Raw genomic sequence first — 15,754 nt, 5'->3', positions numbered from 1 at the left:
CATACATACATATATATATATATGTCTATCTGTTCCTGTACTTTTGCTCATCTAAGAACTAAGAAAATGCAGTTTTTCTTAGATGAAAACGTACAATTACTGTAAAAATTACTTTGTAATGTTATTCATCCATGTCTGAATGCGATCTGTCCTTCCTCACTCCTCACTCATATATAGTGTATACATGCAAATCAGTCGCCTTTCGGAGAATTTTGAATATTATGCTGCGGCGGACTAATATGCAACCTGAGGTTCCGCCTGTGCGCTCGAAGTCACAGGAGTTGAGGAGACCAGAAAAAACGTCCGCTGCTGTTAATAAGTTACAATACTTTTACTCCCTTACAATTTTACAATGTTATAAGAGGAGTTTGAAATGATATATAAATTGTTTTGAGCTTATAGTTTGTGGTGTATATGTTTAAACGATTAATATAAACAATTATAAGCTTTATGGCAATTATAAGCTTTATGGCAACTCGCTCGTTGCCATAATTCACCCGTCACATAGCATTGATCAGCATGGCTCATTTAAATATGTGTGGTGCTTTGGATTGGCCATACTGTATATGGTTTAATTGGGGTGTGTAGAGGGCAGAATATGAAAATTGTTGTTGTGTACACTTTTCTAAGTGGACTGTGACTTATCAAGGTAAGATTTCATACTGACAGGTTTTTTGTCGCACGGCATTTTCAGCTTGTGTGCGTGCATGTATTTTTAGTAACAATCTTGCGCACCCTCTTCACATGTATTTAGTGCAACCTAATGAAAGGCATCATAATCTGTGCTATAACTGAACACCATGGCTTTATTAGAAATGACTTGCGGTGATGTTAGGAACACCGTGACACTCGCCGACATCCAGCAGGATCTGACACCTCTCCCCCCCTAAACACCCCGGAGAGGGTCTTTCCTCATGGACAGGAGACATATTTCAACCGCCCTTGTTCCAAATGAGATCTGAAAGCACTGAAGGCCTCTGGTGCAGATGTTAATGTCTCATCATTAACATGCCGAGGAGATGGCCCAGCAGTGATACTGCCGCCCGTTTCCATCAGTGCATGTCATCAACATCCTTGTTGTTCATTAAAAATTAAACCATTGCTGATAGTCAAGTACGATTCTGGTCCCCTTTAAGTAGAGCTCACCATGGCCAACCTTCTTACTTATTTGTTTTGTTGGACTCCAATTTCCTGTTCCACCCTACTGCAAGGCAATATTTTTACTTTACTTTTTTTAAACACAGAAAAACAACATGTTAGTCTTGCAAGAAAGTGGAGATCTTGTACAAACCAAAGTGTAAAGGGGTTCCATTCCAACAGCATCAACGTAACCCAGCATCAACGTATGACAGACACTAACCCAGTAGTAAAGTCATAATTACAATAACTATTTGGATGGAAAAGTCCAATAAAACAAGGCGATGAAAACGTTCTCAGGGTCTGGGGGCTTATATATATATATATATATATAAACATATACAACCCCAATTCCAATGAAGTTGGGATGTTGTGTTAAACATAAATAAAAACAGAATACAATGATTTGCAAATCATGTTCAACCTATATTTAATTGAATACACTAAAAAGACAGGATATTTAATGTTCAAACTGATAAGCTTCATTGTTTAAAGCAAATAATCATTAACTTAACTGCAACACGTTCCAAAAAAGCTGGGACTGCGTCATGCTTACCACTGTGTTACGTCACCTTTTCTTTACACAACATTCAATAAACATTTGGGAACTGAGGACAGTTATTGTTGAAGCTTTTTAGGTGGAATTCTTTCCCATTCCTGCTTGATGTACAGCTTCAGCTGTTCAACAGTACGGGGTCTCCGTTGTCGTATTTTACGCTTCATAATGCGCCGCACATTTTGAATGGGAGACAGGTCTGGACTGCAGGCAGGCCAATCTCGTACCCGCACTCTTTTACTACGAAGCCACGCTGTTGTAACACTTGCAGAATGTGGTTTGGCATTGTCTTGCTGAAATAAACAGGGGCGTCCATGAAAAAGACGTCGCTTGGATAGCAGCATATGTTTCTCCAAAACCTGTATGTACCTTTCAGCATTCATGGTGCCTTCACAGATGTGTAAGTTACCCATGCCATTGGCACTAACACAGCCCCATACCATCACAGATGTTGGCTGTTGAACTTTGCGTCCATAGCAGTCCGGATGGTTCTTTTCCTCTTTGGCCCGGAGGATACGACGTCCACAATTTCCAAAAACAATTTGAAATGTGGACTCGTCGGATCACAGAACACTTTTCCACTTTGCATCATACTACAAAGTCAAGATATTTAATGTTCAAACTGATCAGCTTTATTGTTTTTAGCAAATAATCATTAACTTAGAATTTTATGGCTGCAACGCATTCCAAAACAGCTGAGACACGTGGCAAAAAAGACGGAGAAAGTTGAGGAATGCTCATCAAACACCTGTTTGGAACATCCCACAGGTGAACAGGCTAATTGGGAACAGGTGGGTGCCATGATTGGGTATAAAAGGAGCTTCCCTGAATTGCTCAGTCATTCACAAGCAAAGCTGGGGTGAAGTTCACCTCTTCGTGAACAAGTGCGTGGGTAAACAGTCGAACAGTTTAAGGACAATGTTCCTCAATGAACAATTGCAAGGAATTTAGGGATTTCATCATCTACGGTCCATAATATCATAGAAGGTTTAGAGAATCTGGAGAAATCACTGCATGTAAGCGGCAATGCCGAAAACCAACGTTGAATGCCCATGACCTTCGATCCCTCAGGCGGCACTGCATCAAAAACCGACATCAATGTGTAAAGGATATCACCACATGGGCTCAAGAACACTTCAGAAAACCAATGTCAGTAAATACAGTTCGGCACTACATCCATAAGTGCAACTTGAAACTCTCCTATGCAAAGCAAAAGCCATTTATCAACAACACCCAGAAACGCCGCCGGCTTCTCTGGGCCCGAGCTCATCTAAGATGGACTGATGCAAAGTGGAAAAGTGTTCTGTGGTCCGACGAGTCCACATTTCAAATTGTTTTTGGAAATTGTGGACATCGTGTCTTCTCCGGGCCAAAGAGGAAAAGAATCATCCGGACTGTTATGGATACATACAGGTTTTGGAGAAACATATGCTGCCATCCAAGCACGTCTTTTTCATGGACGACCCTGCTTATTTCAGCCAGACAATGCCAGACCACATTCTGCACGTGTTACAACAATGTGGTTTCATAGTAAAAGAGTGCGGGTACTAGACTGGCCTGCCTGCAGTTCAGACCTGTCTTCCATTGAAAATGCGTGGCGCATTATGAAGCGTAAAATACGACAACGGACACCCCGGACTGTTGAACTGCTGAAGCTGTACATCAAGCAAGAATGGGAAAGAATTCCACCTAAAAAGCTTCAACAATTAGTGTCCTCAGTTCCCAACCGTTTATTGAATGTTGTTAAAAGAAAAGGGGATGTAACACAATGGTAAACATGACCCTGTCCCAGCTTTTTTGGAATGTGTTGCAGCCATAAAATTCTAAGTTAATGATTATTTGTTAAAAACAATAAAGTTTATCAGTTTGAACATTATATATCTTGTCTTTGTAGTGTATTCAATTAAATACAGGTCGAACATGATTTGCAAATCATTGTATTCTGTTTTTATGTTTAACACAACGTCCCAACTTCATTGGAATTGGGGTTGTAAGAGGAGATGAGATTTGAACCCCAAATTTCAGAACAGTATGGTAGATGTGCTAACCACTCATCCACCGTGCTTGCACAGTAAACTTTAGAAGCTTAAAAATATGATAGCACCATGTAACATTAGCAGGTACCATGCAGGGGAAAAGAGGCATAGGCCTTGGATTTACTGTAAGCACTGCATCTACTCGCCTTCTGCATGTTCCATTCTCTAAATTCGTCTATTTCAGGAAGAGAGCTGCAAAATGTGACGCCATTTGTAATTACTCTTTAAAAACTAGAAACACACACACAGCCGGTGTGCTGACGCAGTGTGAGGACTGATGCAAAGTGGAAAAGTGTTCTGTGATCCGACGAGTCCACATTTCAAATTGTTTTTTGGAAATTGTGGACGTCGTGTCCTCCGGGCCAAAGAGGAAACAAACCATCCGGACTGTTATGGACGCAAAGTTCAACAGCCAGCATCTGTGATGGTATGGGGCTGTGTTAGTGCCAATGGCATGGGTAACTTACACATCTGTGAATGCACCATTAATGCTGAAAGGTACATACAGGTTTTGGAGAAACATATGCTGCTATCCAAGCGATGTCTTTTTCATGGAAGCCCCTGCTTATTTCAGCAAGACAATGCCAAACCACATTCTGCAAGTGTTACAACAGCGTGGCTTCGTAGTAAAAGAGTGCGGGTACTAGACTGGCCTGCCTGCTGTCCAGCCCTGTCTCCCATTCAAAATGTGCGGCGCATTATGAAGTGTAAAATACGACAACGGAGACCCCGAACTGTTGAACAGCTGAAGCTGTACATCAAGCAAAAATGGGAAAGAATTCCACCTAAAAAGCTTCAATAATTACTGTCCTCAGTTCCCAAGCGTTTATTGAATGTTGTTATAAGAAAAGGTGACGTAACACAGTAGTAAACATGACCCTGTCCCAGCTTTTTTGGAACGTGTTGCAGTTAAGTTAATGATTATTTGCTTTAAACAATAAAGTTTATCAGTTTGAACATTAAATATCCTGTCTCTTTAGTGTATTCAATTAAATATAGGTCGAACATGATTTGCAAATCGTTGTATTCTGTTTTTATTTGTTTAACACAACGTCCCAACTTCATTGGATTGGGGTTGTGTGCATGTGTGTGTGTGTGTGTGTGTGTGTGTGTGTGTGTGTGTGTGTGTGTATATATATATATATATATATATATATATATATATATATATATATATATGCCGTCACAGTGACCGAATGGTTAGCACATCTGCCTTACAGTTTTGGGGACCTGGGTTTGAATCCCGGCCCCGCCTGTGTGGAGTTTGCATGTTCTCCCCGTGCCTGCGGGGTTTTCTCCGGGCACTCCGGTTTCCTCCCACATCCCAAAAACATGATGCATGGTAGGTTAATTGAAGACTCTAAATTGCCCGAAGGTGTGAATGTGAGTGTGAATGGTTGTTTCTGTGTGCCCTGCGATTGGCTGGCGAACGGTTGAGGGTTTATAGCTGATAGCTGGGATAGGCTCCAGCAGCCCGCTACCCTAATGAGGATAATCGGTAAAGAAAATGGATGGATGGATTGATGGATGGATGGACATATAAATATATATATATATATATATATATATATATATATATATATATATATATATACACACACATACATAATGTAAACTGAGGACCGCCTGTAATACAAATACTAAACATTGCATATTGTATCATGTAACATTTAATCACAAGCCATGGTCTAGACTATCCTGTTCATTGAAACACAAGGAAAGTTTCATAAGCCGCTTACTACTTCTGCTAATACTGCTATTACTACCCAAAGCTGTCTCTTCTGTGCATTGTGCCTCACTGTCAAAGCAACTCTAGATTGCTACATTATATGATACAGATGAGACTGGGACCACAAGGTCTCCACGCCGGCATACAGCTTGACCCGGCTCGGCAGAGGAAGTCCGACAAGATGAACGCAGCAAGGATGGAGGATCTCTGGAGCTCCCGCCCGATTCTTGGCAGTTCAGTTGATTAACTTTTGGAGAGTTTTTTTTGTTTTGTTATTCGCATGTTGACATCACTGGGACTTTTTGAGTGGAATGAAGCTTATGACAGCAGAGGGCTCATAGCAGACAGTTCTTAGTGGAAGTGCTTGTAATCTATTCTGCACTCAGGCAGCCCGTGGCTGGCATTTTGACAAATTGGACTTTAGCTCCCTGTGAACTGAAGGTGAACTGGTTCTGTTTTCTAAATGAAAATTTCAGTGTTTCTGCCACTGGATGGTTATTGTTTATTCGTGCTGATTTAGATGCCCTTAGAAGTTAATGGATGTCAAGTAGTGGTGGTAATACAATATCACAATATTTGGTCAATAATAATGGTAGTATGATGCTACAGCAATCACGCAATAATTGGAAAGTATTGTGAAAAAAACATCTGATAGACCACAGTATCTATTAGAGATGGGCATTTATTAAAATTAGCTCCCCCAATACAGCAATTATGTGAGACTCATATCCATCCATCCATTTTCTTTACCGCTTATCCTTACTAGGGTCACGGGCTGCTGGAGCCTATCCCAGCTATCTTTGGGCGAGAGACGGGGTACACCCTGAACCGGTCGCCAGTCAATCGCAGGCCAAGAATCATATTATGTGTGATAAAGAACATTTACAAGATTCTGTACATTTTAAAATGTAATCAAATAATGTAAAATTGTAAATACAAATACATTTTTAATTGCATGGATGAATGATCTGAACTCCTGATTCCATTCCAGAATAATACTGCCCATATTGGATGTAGCTCAACTTCCCATAGCGACTGTCACAGCGTCTCTGCAGGTTGCGGCCAAGTACTGCATCCATTTTTGCCTAAATAAAGCACACAATTAATCAGCAATCGATCAAGTTCTTATTGAGCAAATAGGTCAAATTCACCGTTGGCCAAAATTAAAAACTCGGACAAAGTCACAAACTTTATTGAAAATTGACTGCAATTGTTTTATAGCAGGCGGCACGGTGGCCGACTGGTTAGAGCGTCAGCCTCACAGTTCTGAGGACGCGGGTTCAATCCCCGGCCCCGCCTGTGTGGAGTTTGCATGTTCTCCCCGTGCCTGCGTGGGTTTTCTCCGGGCACTCCGGTTTCCTCCCACATCCCAAAAACATGCATGAATTGGAGACTCTAAATTGCCCGTAGGCATGACTGTGAGTGTGAATGGTTGTTTGTTCCTATGTGCCCTGCGATTGGCTGGCAACCAGTTCAGGGTTCCCTCCTGCCCGATGACAGCTGGGATAGGCTCCAGCACGCCCGCGACCCTAGTGAGGAGAAGCGGCTCAGAAAATGGATGGATGGATGTTTTATAGCATTTGGTTCCATCCATAAGCGAGAGAAGGGGGAAAAAATTAAATAAAATACAATATTTCACCGGTGCCATGTGAAGTTACTTTTTGTGCCAAAATGCTGAGTTCCGGTGCGTACCCATCCAAGATTCAGTCACACAAGACCCTGAAACAGCGCCACGGGAGCTGCAGATGGAACTGATTGATCGCCAATGTGATATTGTTACAGCTGCGTCAAATATAATATATATATATATATATATATATATATATATATATATATATATATATATATATATATATATATATATATATATTTGGACCCCAAAGAAAAACAACAGAAAATGCATGTTTACAGACTTTATTCAACAAAGGGAGCACCCTTACGTGAAAAGACGACTATAAACAGAAAGTGACGTGACAGAAGGTCAACGTGAAAACCATCTAGCGGACCAGTACTTAAATAAGGACGGTGAATGGGGAGCCACAGGAGGAAAACATTAAAGGAAACTAGGAGAACAAACTCTAACCTAAACAAGAACAGAAAAACACAGTAGTACTGACTAGAAAAATAAACAAAAATAGCTACTGGCAGGACAGAATGAACGTGGGAATGCACGAGAATGTAACAAAGCTGGCAAGGCAATGGCAAGAAGTGAAGTCCAATGCGTCTCCCATGCTTAAATACACTGCTGATGACAACTCACCAGCAGCTGCATCGCGGGAGACGCCACCCACTGACCTGCACCCAGGGACTGCAACACAACAGAAAACAGACAAGCAAACAAAACAGGATATGACAGTTACTGTCTGAAAAGAGAAATTCAATTCTCGAAGTGGATAAGTTTCATGCTTCATTAAGTGCAGACAAATTTCCAAAAATCCAGAAGATGGCACAGAAGATGCTGGTGGTGTTTGGATCTACATGTGTGTGTGAACAGATTTTTAGTGTGATGAACACCAACAAAACATCCTACAGATCCCAGCTGCGTGATGAACACCTCAGATGTGTTCTGAGAATTGCCACAACAAAACTAACACCAGATTTTGATGCACTGGCAAAAAAAGGTGATCAACAAAACTACACTGCTCCCATTAAAAGTAAATTTAAGTATTAGCACTACAATGCCTTTTTTGTTGTTGTTTATTTTTTATTTGTAAGCATCTGGTCCTGGCTTGGCCCACCTTTCAAATTTTAAAAGTTAATGTGGCCCCTGAACCAAAAAGTTTTCCCACACACATTGCCTTTTAGTTCATAGGTTTGATATTGATACAGGTTATCAAATGAGTGAGTCAAATGAGTCTATGCTGCAGGCTGCTGAGAAAATGCTTGTTCATAATTTGGACACCCTTTATTTAATCCCACGTTTTTGACCCAGCCCCATAAAAGAATCGGAATCGAGAATTGTTTGGAAACGGAATCGCTCAAATTCAAACGATCCCCAACCCTAGCACCAACACACGAGCAAACCATTCTAGGATTTGTAGTAGTAGCAGTACATACACCGGCAGGCCAGCTCGAATACAAATATGCTATGGTCCCACGGGCCTGAGTTCAACATATGAATTAAGTGATTAGTATTTAGGTTGTTGAAGAACTTCGGTTATGATTAGGGCTAACCAGGATCCTTTATAATGGAATGAAAGGTTATGTTTCCTCAGAATTGTCCCATAACTTCAAAGATTTCAATAATTTAAAGTTTTGTGAATTTATTTTCATTGAAACACATTATTTGTTGTTGTACTAATACAGTTCAATATGGCATAATATCAATATTTTGTCCCTTCTCTGAAGCTACATTGGTATCTTTCTGCTCATTTAATTGGAATACAAATCATGTTTTTAGATTTTCGGGGAGGTTTTACACCAGAGAAAAGGATGCAAGGTTGTCATGGTGTTGTAGGTTGTGAGCATGTCATGGACTCTCAGTTCTATAAAGATTCAACTGTGTTTGAAAAGAGACTCAAGTGTGCCTTCATTATTATCATAAATGCCTTATTTTGGCTTTCAAGCTAGTTTTTGTCATGTCAAGGATTTCCTTAAATGGAACAGTCCTGTAAAAGTGATCCCAATTGCTTTTGGAAGGTTACTTCATAAGATCATTTTGAGTTTTTCAATCAGTTCAGAGACTCCAAGATTTCTTTCATTATTTTGCAAAATCACCTATAAGCATCTTTGACACAATGTCCTTTAGTGTTTGTGTGGTCATTTGGAGCTTATGAATATACCCAAATTCCTCAGTGGCTTAACGCAACATTGCGCATATAAACAAGACCGAAGTGAACATTCCCATCTCCGAGAAGGCACATAAGCAAATTAGGCGTGTCATAAAGCTTTAATTCCAAAGGCAGAAGGATTACGCTGTTTGATGAGCAGATTTAAGGGTGCAGGCAAGGGGAACAAAAAAGAAATACTCCTGGGCGAGTGTAATCATCTTTGAAAATGCTTTTAAAACCATCTAGTCAGTTACGTATATTTTCAGTGCACTTCAACCCAACATCTTGCAGTGAGATTAAGTGCCTTTATTGCATATCATCTCGCTCTCCTGTGATTGCTGCTTGATCTTTTTATTTATTTATTTATTTTTTGCTTTGGATGCTATGGAGCCCCTAAAGGGACATGGGCGTATGTTTCTCGTTAGAACGAGAAAGGCTGTCGTGAGGACGAGAAAGTAGTCCATTGCATGCATGTTTTAACTACATCTCGATTTGCATTTCTGTGTGAAAATGAAATAAAAATGAAAGAAAGTTTCCACTCCTAATGAGAAATAAGTTGCTTTTTTTTGCCCATGACTCATTAGGGGCTCCATAGAATGGCTTGCTGGACATTAATAGCTTCCGGAAATGGTACATTTTAATGCACTTAGAAGACAAGTGTATTAGCTCGCTCCTGAAACTCTTAAACAACTTCAGTCAGATCAACCAATGTTTCCTCTTCTCTCCTTCCTTGTAGACCTTTCACACACCCAGTCTGGGGGACGAGGAGTTTGAGATTCCTCCCATCACACCTCCACCGGAAATGGAGTCCGGCCTTGGCCTGTCTGACGGTGATTCTCCTTTCCATACCATGCCGGAGCCTCCGGCCCACCACAGGGGCTCCCTGATCCCTCAGTTTCCCCCTCAGAGCTTGGATCTGCCCTCCATCACCATCTCACGCAACATGATGGAGCAGGAAGGGATGGGGATCAGCAACAGCCAACCGATGGTAAATGTAATTGCCCTTCTACTTCCGTGCGTGGGTAAGAACGGCATTTAATCCACCAGAGTGCGTCGCTCTGAATACATTTTTTTCTGACACACAAAGAAAACAAAGATTTTTGAAGCAAAACAGGGCGACAGTCGAGGAACAACCAGGGGTCCACCCGAGAGCAGCGCCCCCCGAGGCGCCCCGACAACTGGCCACCCGGTGGAGGCCGCAGGGAGCCAATGCCTCGGGCTGGAGAGTGTCGAGGAGATATTAATAAATGCAAAATTTGAGACAGATAGCAGTTGACGATTGTCTGTCAAGTCCGTAAACACGTCAACCGCCATTTTTGGAAATTAGTTGTTTATCTCGACCCCCCTGTCCCAGTGCCTGTTGTTGAAGTGAAATTCCTGGGATACTGGAAACTTTCCATGAGACATAATACATGGGAAATTGCATCAATTTTCTATACCGCTTGTCCTCATTAGGATCTTGGGTGAGCTGGAGCCTATCCCAGCTGACTTTGGGAGAGAGGTAACTCGACTGGTCCCCAACCCGTCGCAGCATATTTGAAAAGAAATAAACAAAATATTTATTAAAATGTAGTGTACCCTATGACTGAATTGCTGTTTATGTTACTAGCAGGGGAAACAGTTGATTGAATTCATATACAGTTAGTGAAAGCCAATTAATTTTCATGATAAAAGGTAAAAAAATGTCAGCTTTCACAGGAGGTGTGAAAGGGGCTGCTGCTATTGTCTCCAAGGGCAGAAAATTGCCAAGTCGACCTCAACTCGCCATTCAGTGTCGTTGCCATTCATACAGAACAATGACGATATTAAAAAGATGGAAAAATTATTCTTTGCCAGGCAGTGTGACAGAGGCTTCTGATCCTACTTGTTACAAAATATAAATTTCATATTTGTTTTTATACATTCATCCAAATTGACCAATTCCAATTACAATACATTTCTAACTTTGTCCAACTTTGAATAAATTGCCCATTTGCAAAAGTAGTCAGGAGAACAATGAAAATATTGTTTCATTAAATGACGTCTTCAGTGCACTTTTTTTTTCATCAAGTCATTGTACCGTTCCGATAAACCCGCTGCTATTGCAACATACGTACTAATCTCTTGAGGCAAAACCCAGATTGTTAGAGGTGAACTAAAGCTATGTATTTTTTTCAAACATCCTTTTCCTTGACATGAGATGCTCAATCGCAGAGTAACGGGCAGGCCTGTGAGATTGTTGTCTCAGGTTGGAAAAAGGTGTTCTTAAATGCCACGGCGGGTAGAAGCACTGAGGAGGAAAAATGGAAAATGTCAGCTGGATGACTGCTTGACTATTGGGAAAAAAACGGACAAAAGCATGATTGGTCCAGATAATGATGATACTGAGGTGCCGCGAACCATTTTAATGTCTTTCCTAAGTATCCGAAATGGGTTGAAGGGAAGCCTGTAGAGGTATGCACACACATTTGTTGAATCTCATTACCATTAAGCGTACAGTTAAACCTTTAATATCAATTTTCCCTTCTGAAAGTGAATTCATTTATCAAAGAAAAACTTTATTTAATTGTACAGGCAATGTTAAAAAGTAACTTGTTAACATTTGTAGTTGTCATACAAGTATAAAGACAAATTAACCACTGTATAATAAAACTAAAATACAAACAACTTAATCCTTTAGTTTAGGGAAATTTTACCGAGCAGCAATAAGGGTCATTTTTTGTTCTATGGTTATCATCACACTATTCCTTGTTGTTAGACTTCTGTGGTGACATCACAAAAAAAGACAATTCAAAAGCCAAACTACCTAATCCCTCAAATGCTGAAGTCCTCAAGATTTGCCAGTTTCAACTACAAGATTTGTTTGACTATCAAGGCATATTTTTTCCAGGTTCCATTGCATTTATTTACATTCCATAAGGGGAGAAGGGCTATAAACTCTTAACAGCTCCTTTTCCCTGCCTCCGTGCTCCAGGACCCACAAGATAATTGCTGCTTTTTTAAAACATCCAGTACAGTAAGCGAGGGCCCCACAAGGCTTGTGCCTAAAGAATTTTCATTTCATGGTCAGTTAAGCTTGGTACATCTGGAGGAACCTTGACACAATTACATTCCAGACCGTTCTCACAACTTGCTGGAGAATTAGATTTTGATTCCCCAGCATTTATTCCTCCTTTGAGACCATTTGCATGGCTCATGTGTCTGATTGGACTCTTATTTCAAAGCTGAGAAAGTAGGTTGCTGCTCGTTATCGGTCATCACACATTCTTTTGCAGGAAAAAGAATTGGCGAGGGTCCTCCTTTTTCTCCTGAAATGGGATTGATTCCCCAAAAGTCTTTCCACAATAGGTATCGTCACTCCTTTCACCTGTTTTTTTTTTTTAAATCTCCAAGAGGAAACTTTTTAAATGAGATAAGCGCTGTTCTCAGTTTGCAGACAGTGATTTACGAGGGCCTGAGAGGGGTGTTTTGTCATTCTTGTCAGCACGCTGATAAAGGAATGACAAGCTTATGTACATGATTACAACATCACTTCTTTGTTATGGCTGTAGGGACCAACAAACAAATAGCACAATATTGTAATTACATTTTTCATTTGTCTTCTTTGCTTCCTGCTCAGTTATGTCCAGAAATCCTGCAAAATTGCACAATCAGAGCTATAACACGATATGTCATTTATCCACGTGCCCTTCACACAGAATACAGCAAAGGTGGTATATTACTGCAATAGTGTGCGCTTTCACGAAGCGACATGGCGTCCCGCAATTAGATAATTAGATGACATTATCACCAGTTTCTGGTGGGATGTATGAAATACCTGAAAGCAAAAACTACTTTCGACGCGTCGTTTATGAATTAACACGGAAGTAGGTACGCTGTCGTCATGCGGAATTTTTGCAAAATGAGTGGTAAAGAGTCACAATGCTCCTAAGAAAAGAGAAACTACTAAAGATAGTGTTAGGGAAGCACTTGTCAGAGATGAACGGAAAGATCTGTGTTGTGCTTCTTCTCGCATTGTGTAACCCGTATTTGGCTCTGTGCGTCACGCAATGCAAGTAAGGTAGGCTACTGTATCATTGTTGCTATGCTAGTGTGGATAAGCAGTTCAGAAAATGGATGGATGGATGTACCAGATTACAATAGATTTTTTTTAATCCTAATCCTGTCTGTGGGTTGTGTGTGATAGAGTGAGTGACATCCTGGTCAGTCCTGCCGTATGCTAAGTGTAACTAAGCTAATAGTTATCAGGTGACTTTCGGCTGTGATTGATACAAGAGTGTAAATAACAAGACACGTCTACACAAAAGACATCATAAAAATCTATTGTGTAAAAATACTGAACATAACAATGTGGCGGCAGGGTAGGGTAATTGAATACTTTAAATTGCCCGTAGGTGTGAATGTGAGTGTGAATGGTTGTTTGTATGTATGTGCCCTGCGATTGGCTGGCGACCAGTTCAGGGTGTACCCGGCCTCTCGTCCGAAGTTGACTGGGATGGGCTACAGCGCGTCCGCAACCCTGGTGAGGACAGGTGGAACGGAAGATGAATGAATGAACAATGTGGCACCATTGTTGTATATGTATAAGTATATGCTTCTATTGTATACACGTGGTATTCACAGTATGTTTTCATTGGAGGAAGCTCATTGCAGAGGTCAAAAGACAGGAGCCCCAGTTGCTTTCACAGAGTGTCACCTGATTCAAGTAAGCTAACCAACAGCAACTACTGCTCAATACTTGGAATGAGATGCGGCTTTTGGATAGGTACAACGTATGAAGTGGCGCATAACTCCAGAATCCAATTCTGACTTCTCTCTTCCCAGTTTTGTAAGTGATTTTTCTTTACAGTAACTTATTGCCAACACTGTTGCCTGTTACTGTAAAAACCCTATGAAATGTCTAACAATGTAGGTTATCTGGGGTTGCCATGGCAATTACTTTTTATCCTCCTTATTATAATCCTGTCTAGCATCTACATCTATATATAATTTATCGATTTTTATAGTTTTTAAATATATTTCTATTGTGTAATTACTCATTTGTTATGTAATTACATATTTGTCTTTTTATTTTATATTACCTGTATTTACTTATTATTTATTTTAGCTTTTTATACTTGTTTAAATATAAAAAATATATATTTATGTATGCCAATATAATATATACTATATATACAGTGTGTGTATGTATATATATACCGTATTTTCACGACCAGGGCGCACCGTATTAAAAGGTGCGGTCTCAGTTACAGGGTCTATTTCTGTATTTAACACATACATAAGGCGTACCGTATTATTGGGCGCAGGCATGGTAAAACATACGCTAGCTTAAAACATACGGTAGCATGCATGCACGCTAAAACAATGTTTTAAAAAGGCAGCGGGAGCAAAACTGACTTCGGTTGTACTTTATTGAAGTATTTAACACTCACGTTATTTTTTTATCAATCCTCATCCACAAATTCATCAAAGTCCTCATCTCCTGTATCCGAAATGAACAGCTGGGCAAGTTCTCAATCAAACACGCCAAGTTCGAGTCAGTCTCATTGCTGTGCGAAAGCTTGAACAAGCGTCCACAATCCATTCCCAAATTGTGGCGTAACCCGCCCGGCGCTGCCTCCTCGTCTTAGTAATGCTGTGTTCGCCATCTGTCATCCATGGCTCCCACGCCGCTCACTTCACTTTGAACGCCCTGTTTACACGGATGTCCGGCGGTTCGTCAAGCCTCCCGGAATGATGGCAAGCCCCGAGTTATTGCACTCAGTCGAATGGTGACTTGAGAGGCTTCTCCCGGCTGTTCTTTGCTCATTAATCCATTGCTCGAGTTGGTCTTCCAACTCGGGCCACCTCGCCTTGTTTCCGCGTTTTGTTTTTCTTTTTTTTCCGCGGACACTCAGCTTCGTCTTCTTGACTTGGCGAAGCTCGTTTACCTGCTTCCTCCACTTGCGAACCATGGATTCATTGATCTTGAATTCTCTCGCGGCTGCTCGATTCCCATGTTCCTCCGCGTAACTGATAGCTTGCAGTTTAAACTGTGCTTCGTAAGCGTGTCTCTTCGTAGGTGACATTTTCGGAGGTCTTTAGCCACACCGATGTTGTTTTGCACAATGCACACCCCGGAAATGCTCCCAGTCAGTCAAGCGGTAAACATTTTTTAAAAAACACCCCGGCGCGGGGGCATGGCTTTAGCGTCCTCCTTCACGCACCCTCCCCTGTCCTCAGCCACGTCCGCTTTTCCTCTGTGTAAGCAGTGTGTCGGCAGTAAATGCTTAAAAAAAAAAAGTCAAGCGGCGCGCTCATCACACAACAACATTTATAGATGTTGGAAATCGGTGCACACATAAGGCGCGCCACATTCTAAGGCGGCCCGTCCATTTTGGAGAAAATTTTAAGTGCGCCTTATGGTCGTGAAAATACGGTGTGTGTATATATATAGAGAGAGAGAGAGAGAGATTTTTTCAATGTGTTGTAATTTCCAAATGTTAAAAATTGCATTAACTTGAACCAACCCAATATGGTTCCTTGCTTTAAAATGACAACAATGAAA

The 15,754-nt window shown here is 40.9% G+C and overlaps 1 protein-coding gene and 1 long non-coding RNA gene across 3 annotated transcripts in view; one reads left to right on the top strand and one right to left on the bottom strand.

Moving 5' to 3' along the window:
• Window positions 1-15,754, bottom strand: part of LOC133474165 (uncharacterized) — a 49,095-nt gene that overhangs the window by 18,485 nt on the left and 14,856 nt on the right. The window lies entirely within an intron of this gene.
• tox3 (TOX high mobility group box family member 3) overlaps window positions 1-15,754 on the top strand; it is a 98,571-nt gene that overhangs the window by 71,473 nt on the left and 11,344 nt on the right. For both annotated transcript variants that reach the window (XM_061765569.1, XM_061765568.1), the window contains one exon: window positions 9,965-10,216. In XM_061765569.1, coding sequence (XP_061621553.1) covers window positions 9,965-10,216 — 252 coding nt within the window. The remainder of the gene's footprint in view (window positions 1-9,964; window positions 10,217-15,754) is intronic.

This window comes from Phyllopteryx taeniolatus, chromosome 2, assembly GCF_024500385.1.
Source record: "Phyllopteryx taeniolatus isolate TA_2022b chromosome 2, UOR_Ptae_1.2, whole genome shotgun sequence".
Taxonomy (NCBI): domain Eukaryota; kingdom Metazoa; phylum Chordata; class Actinopteri; order Syngnathiformes; family Syngnathidae; genus Phyllopteryx; species Phyllopteryx taeniolatus.
This window is presented reverse-complemented; position numbering and strand designations above follow the sequence as displayed.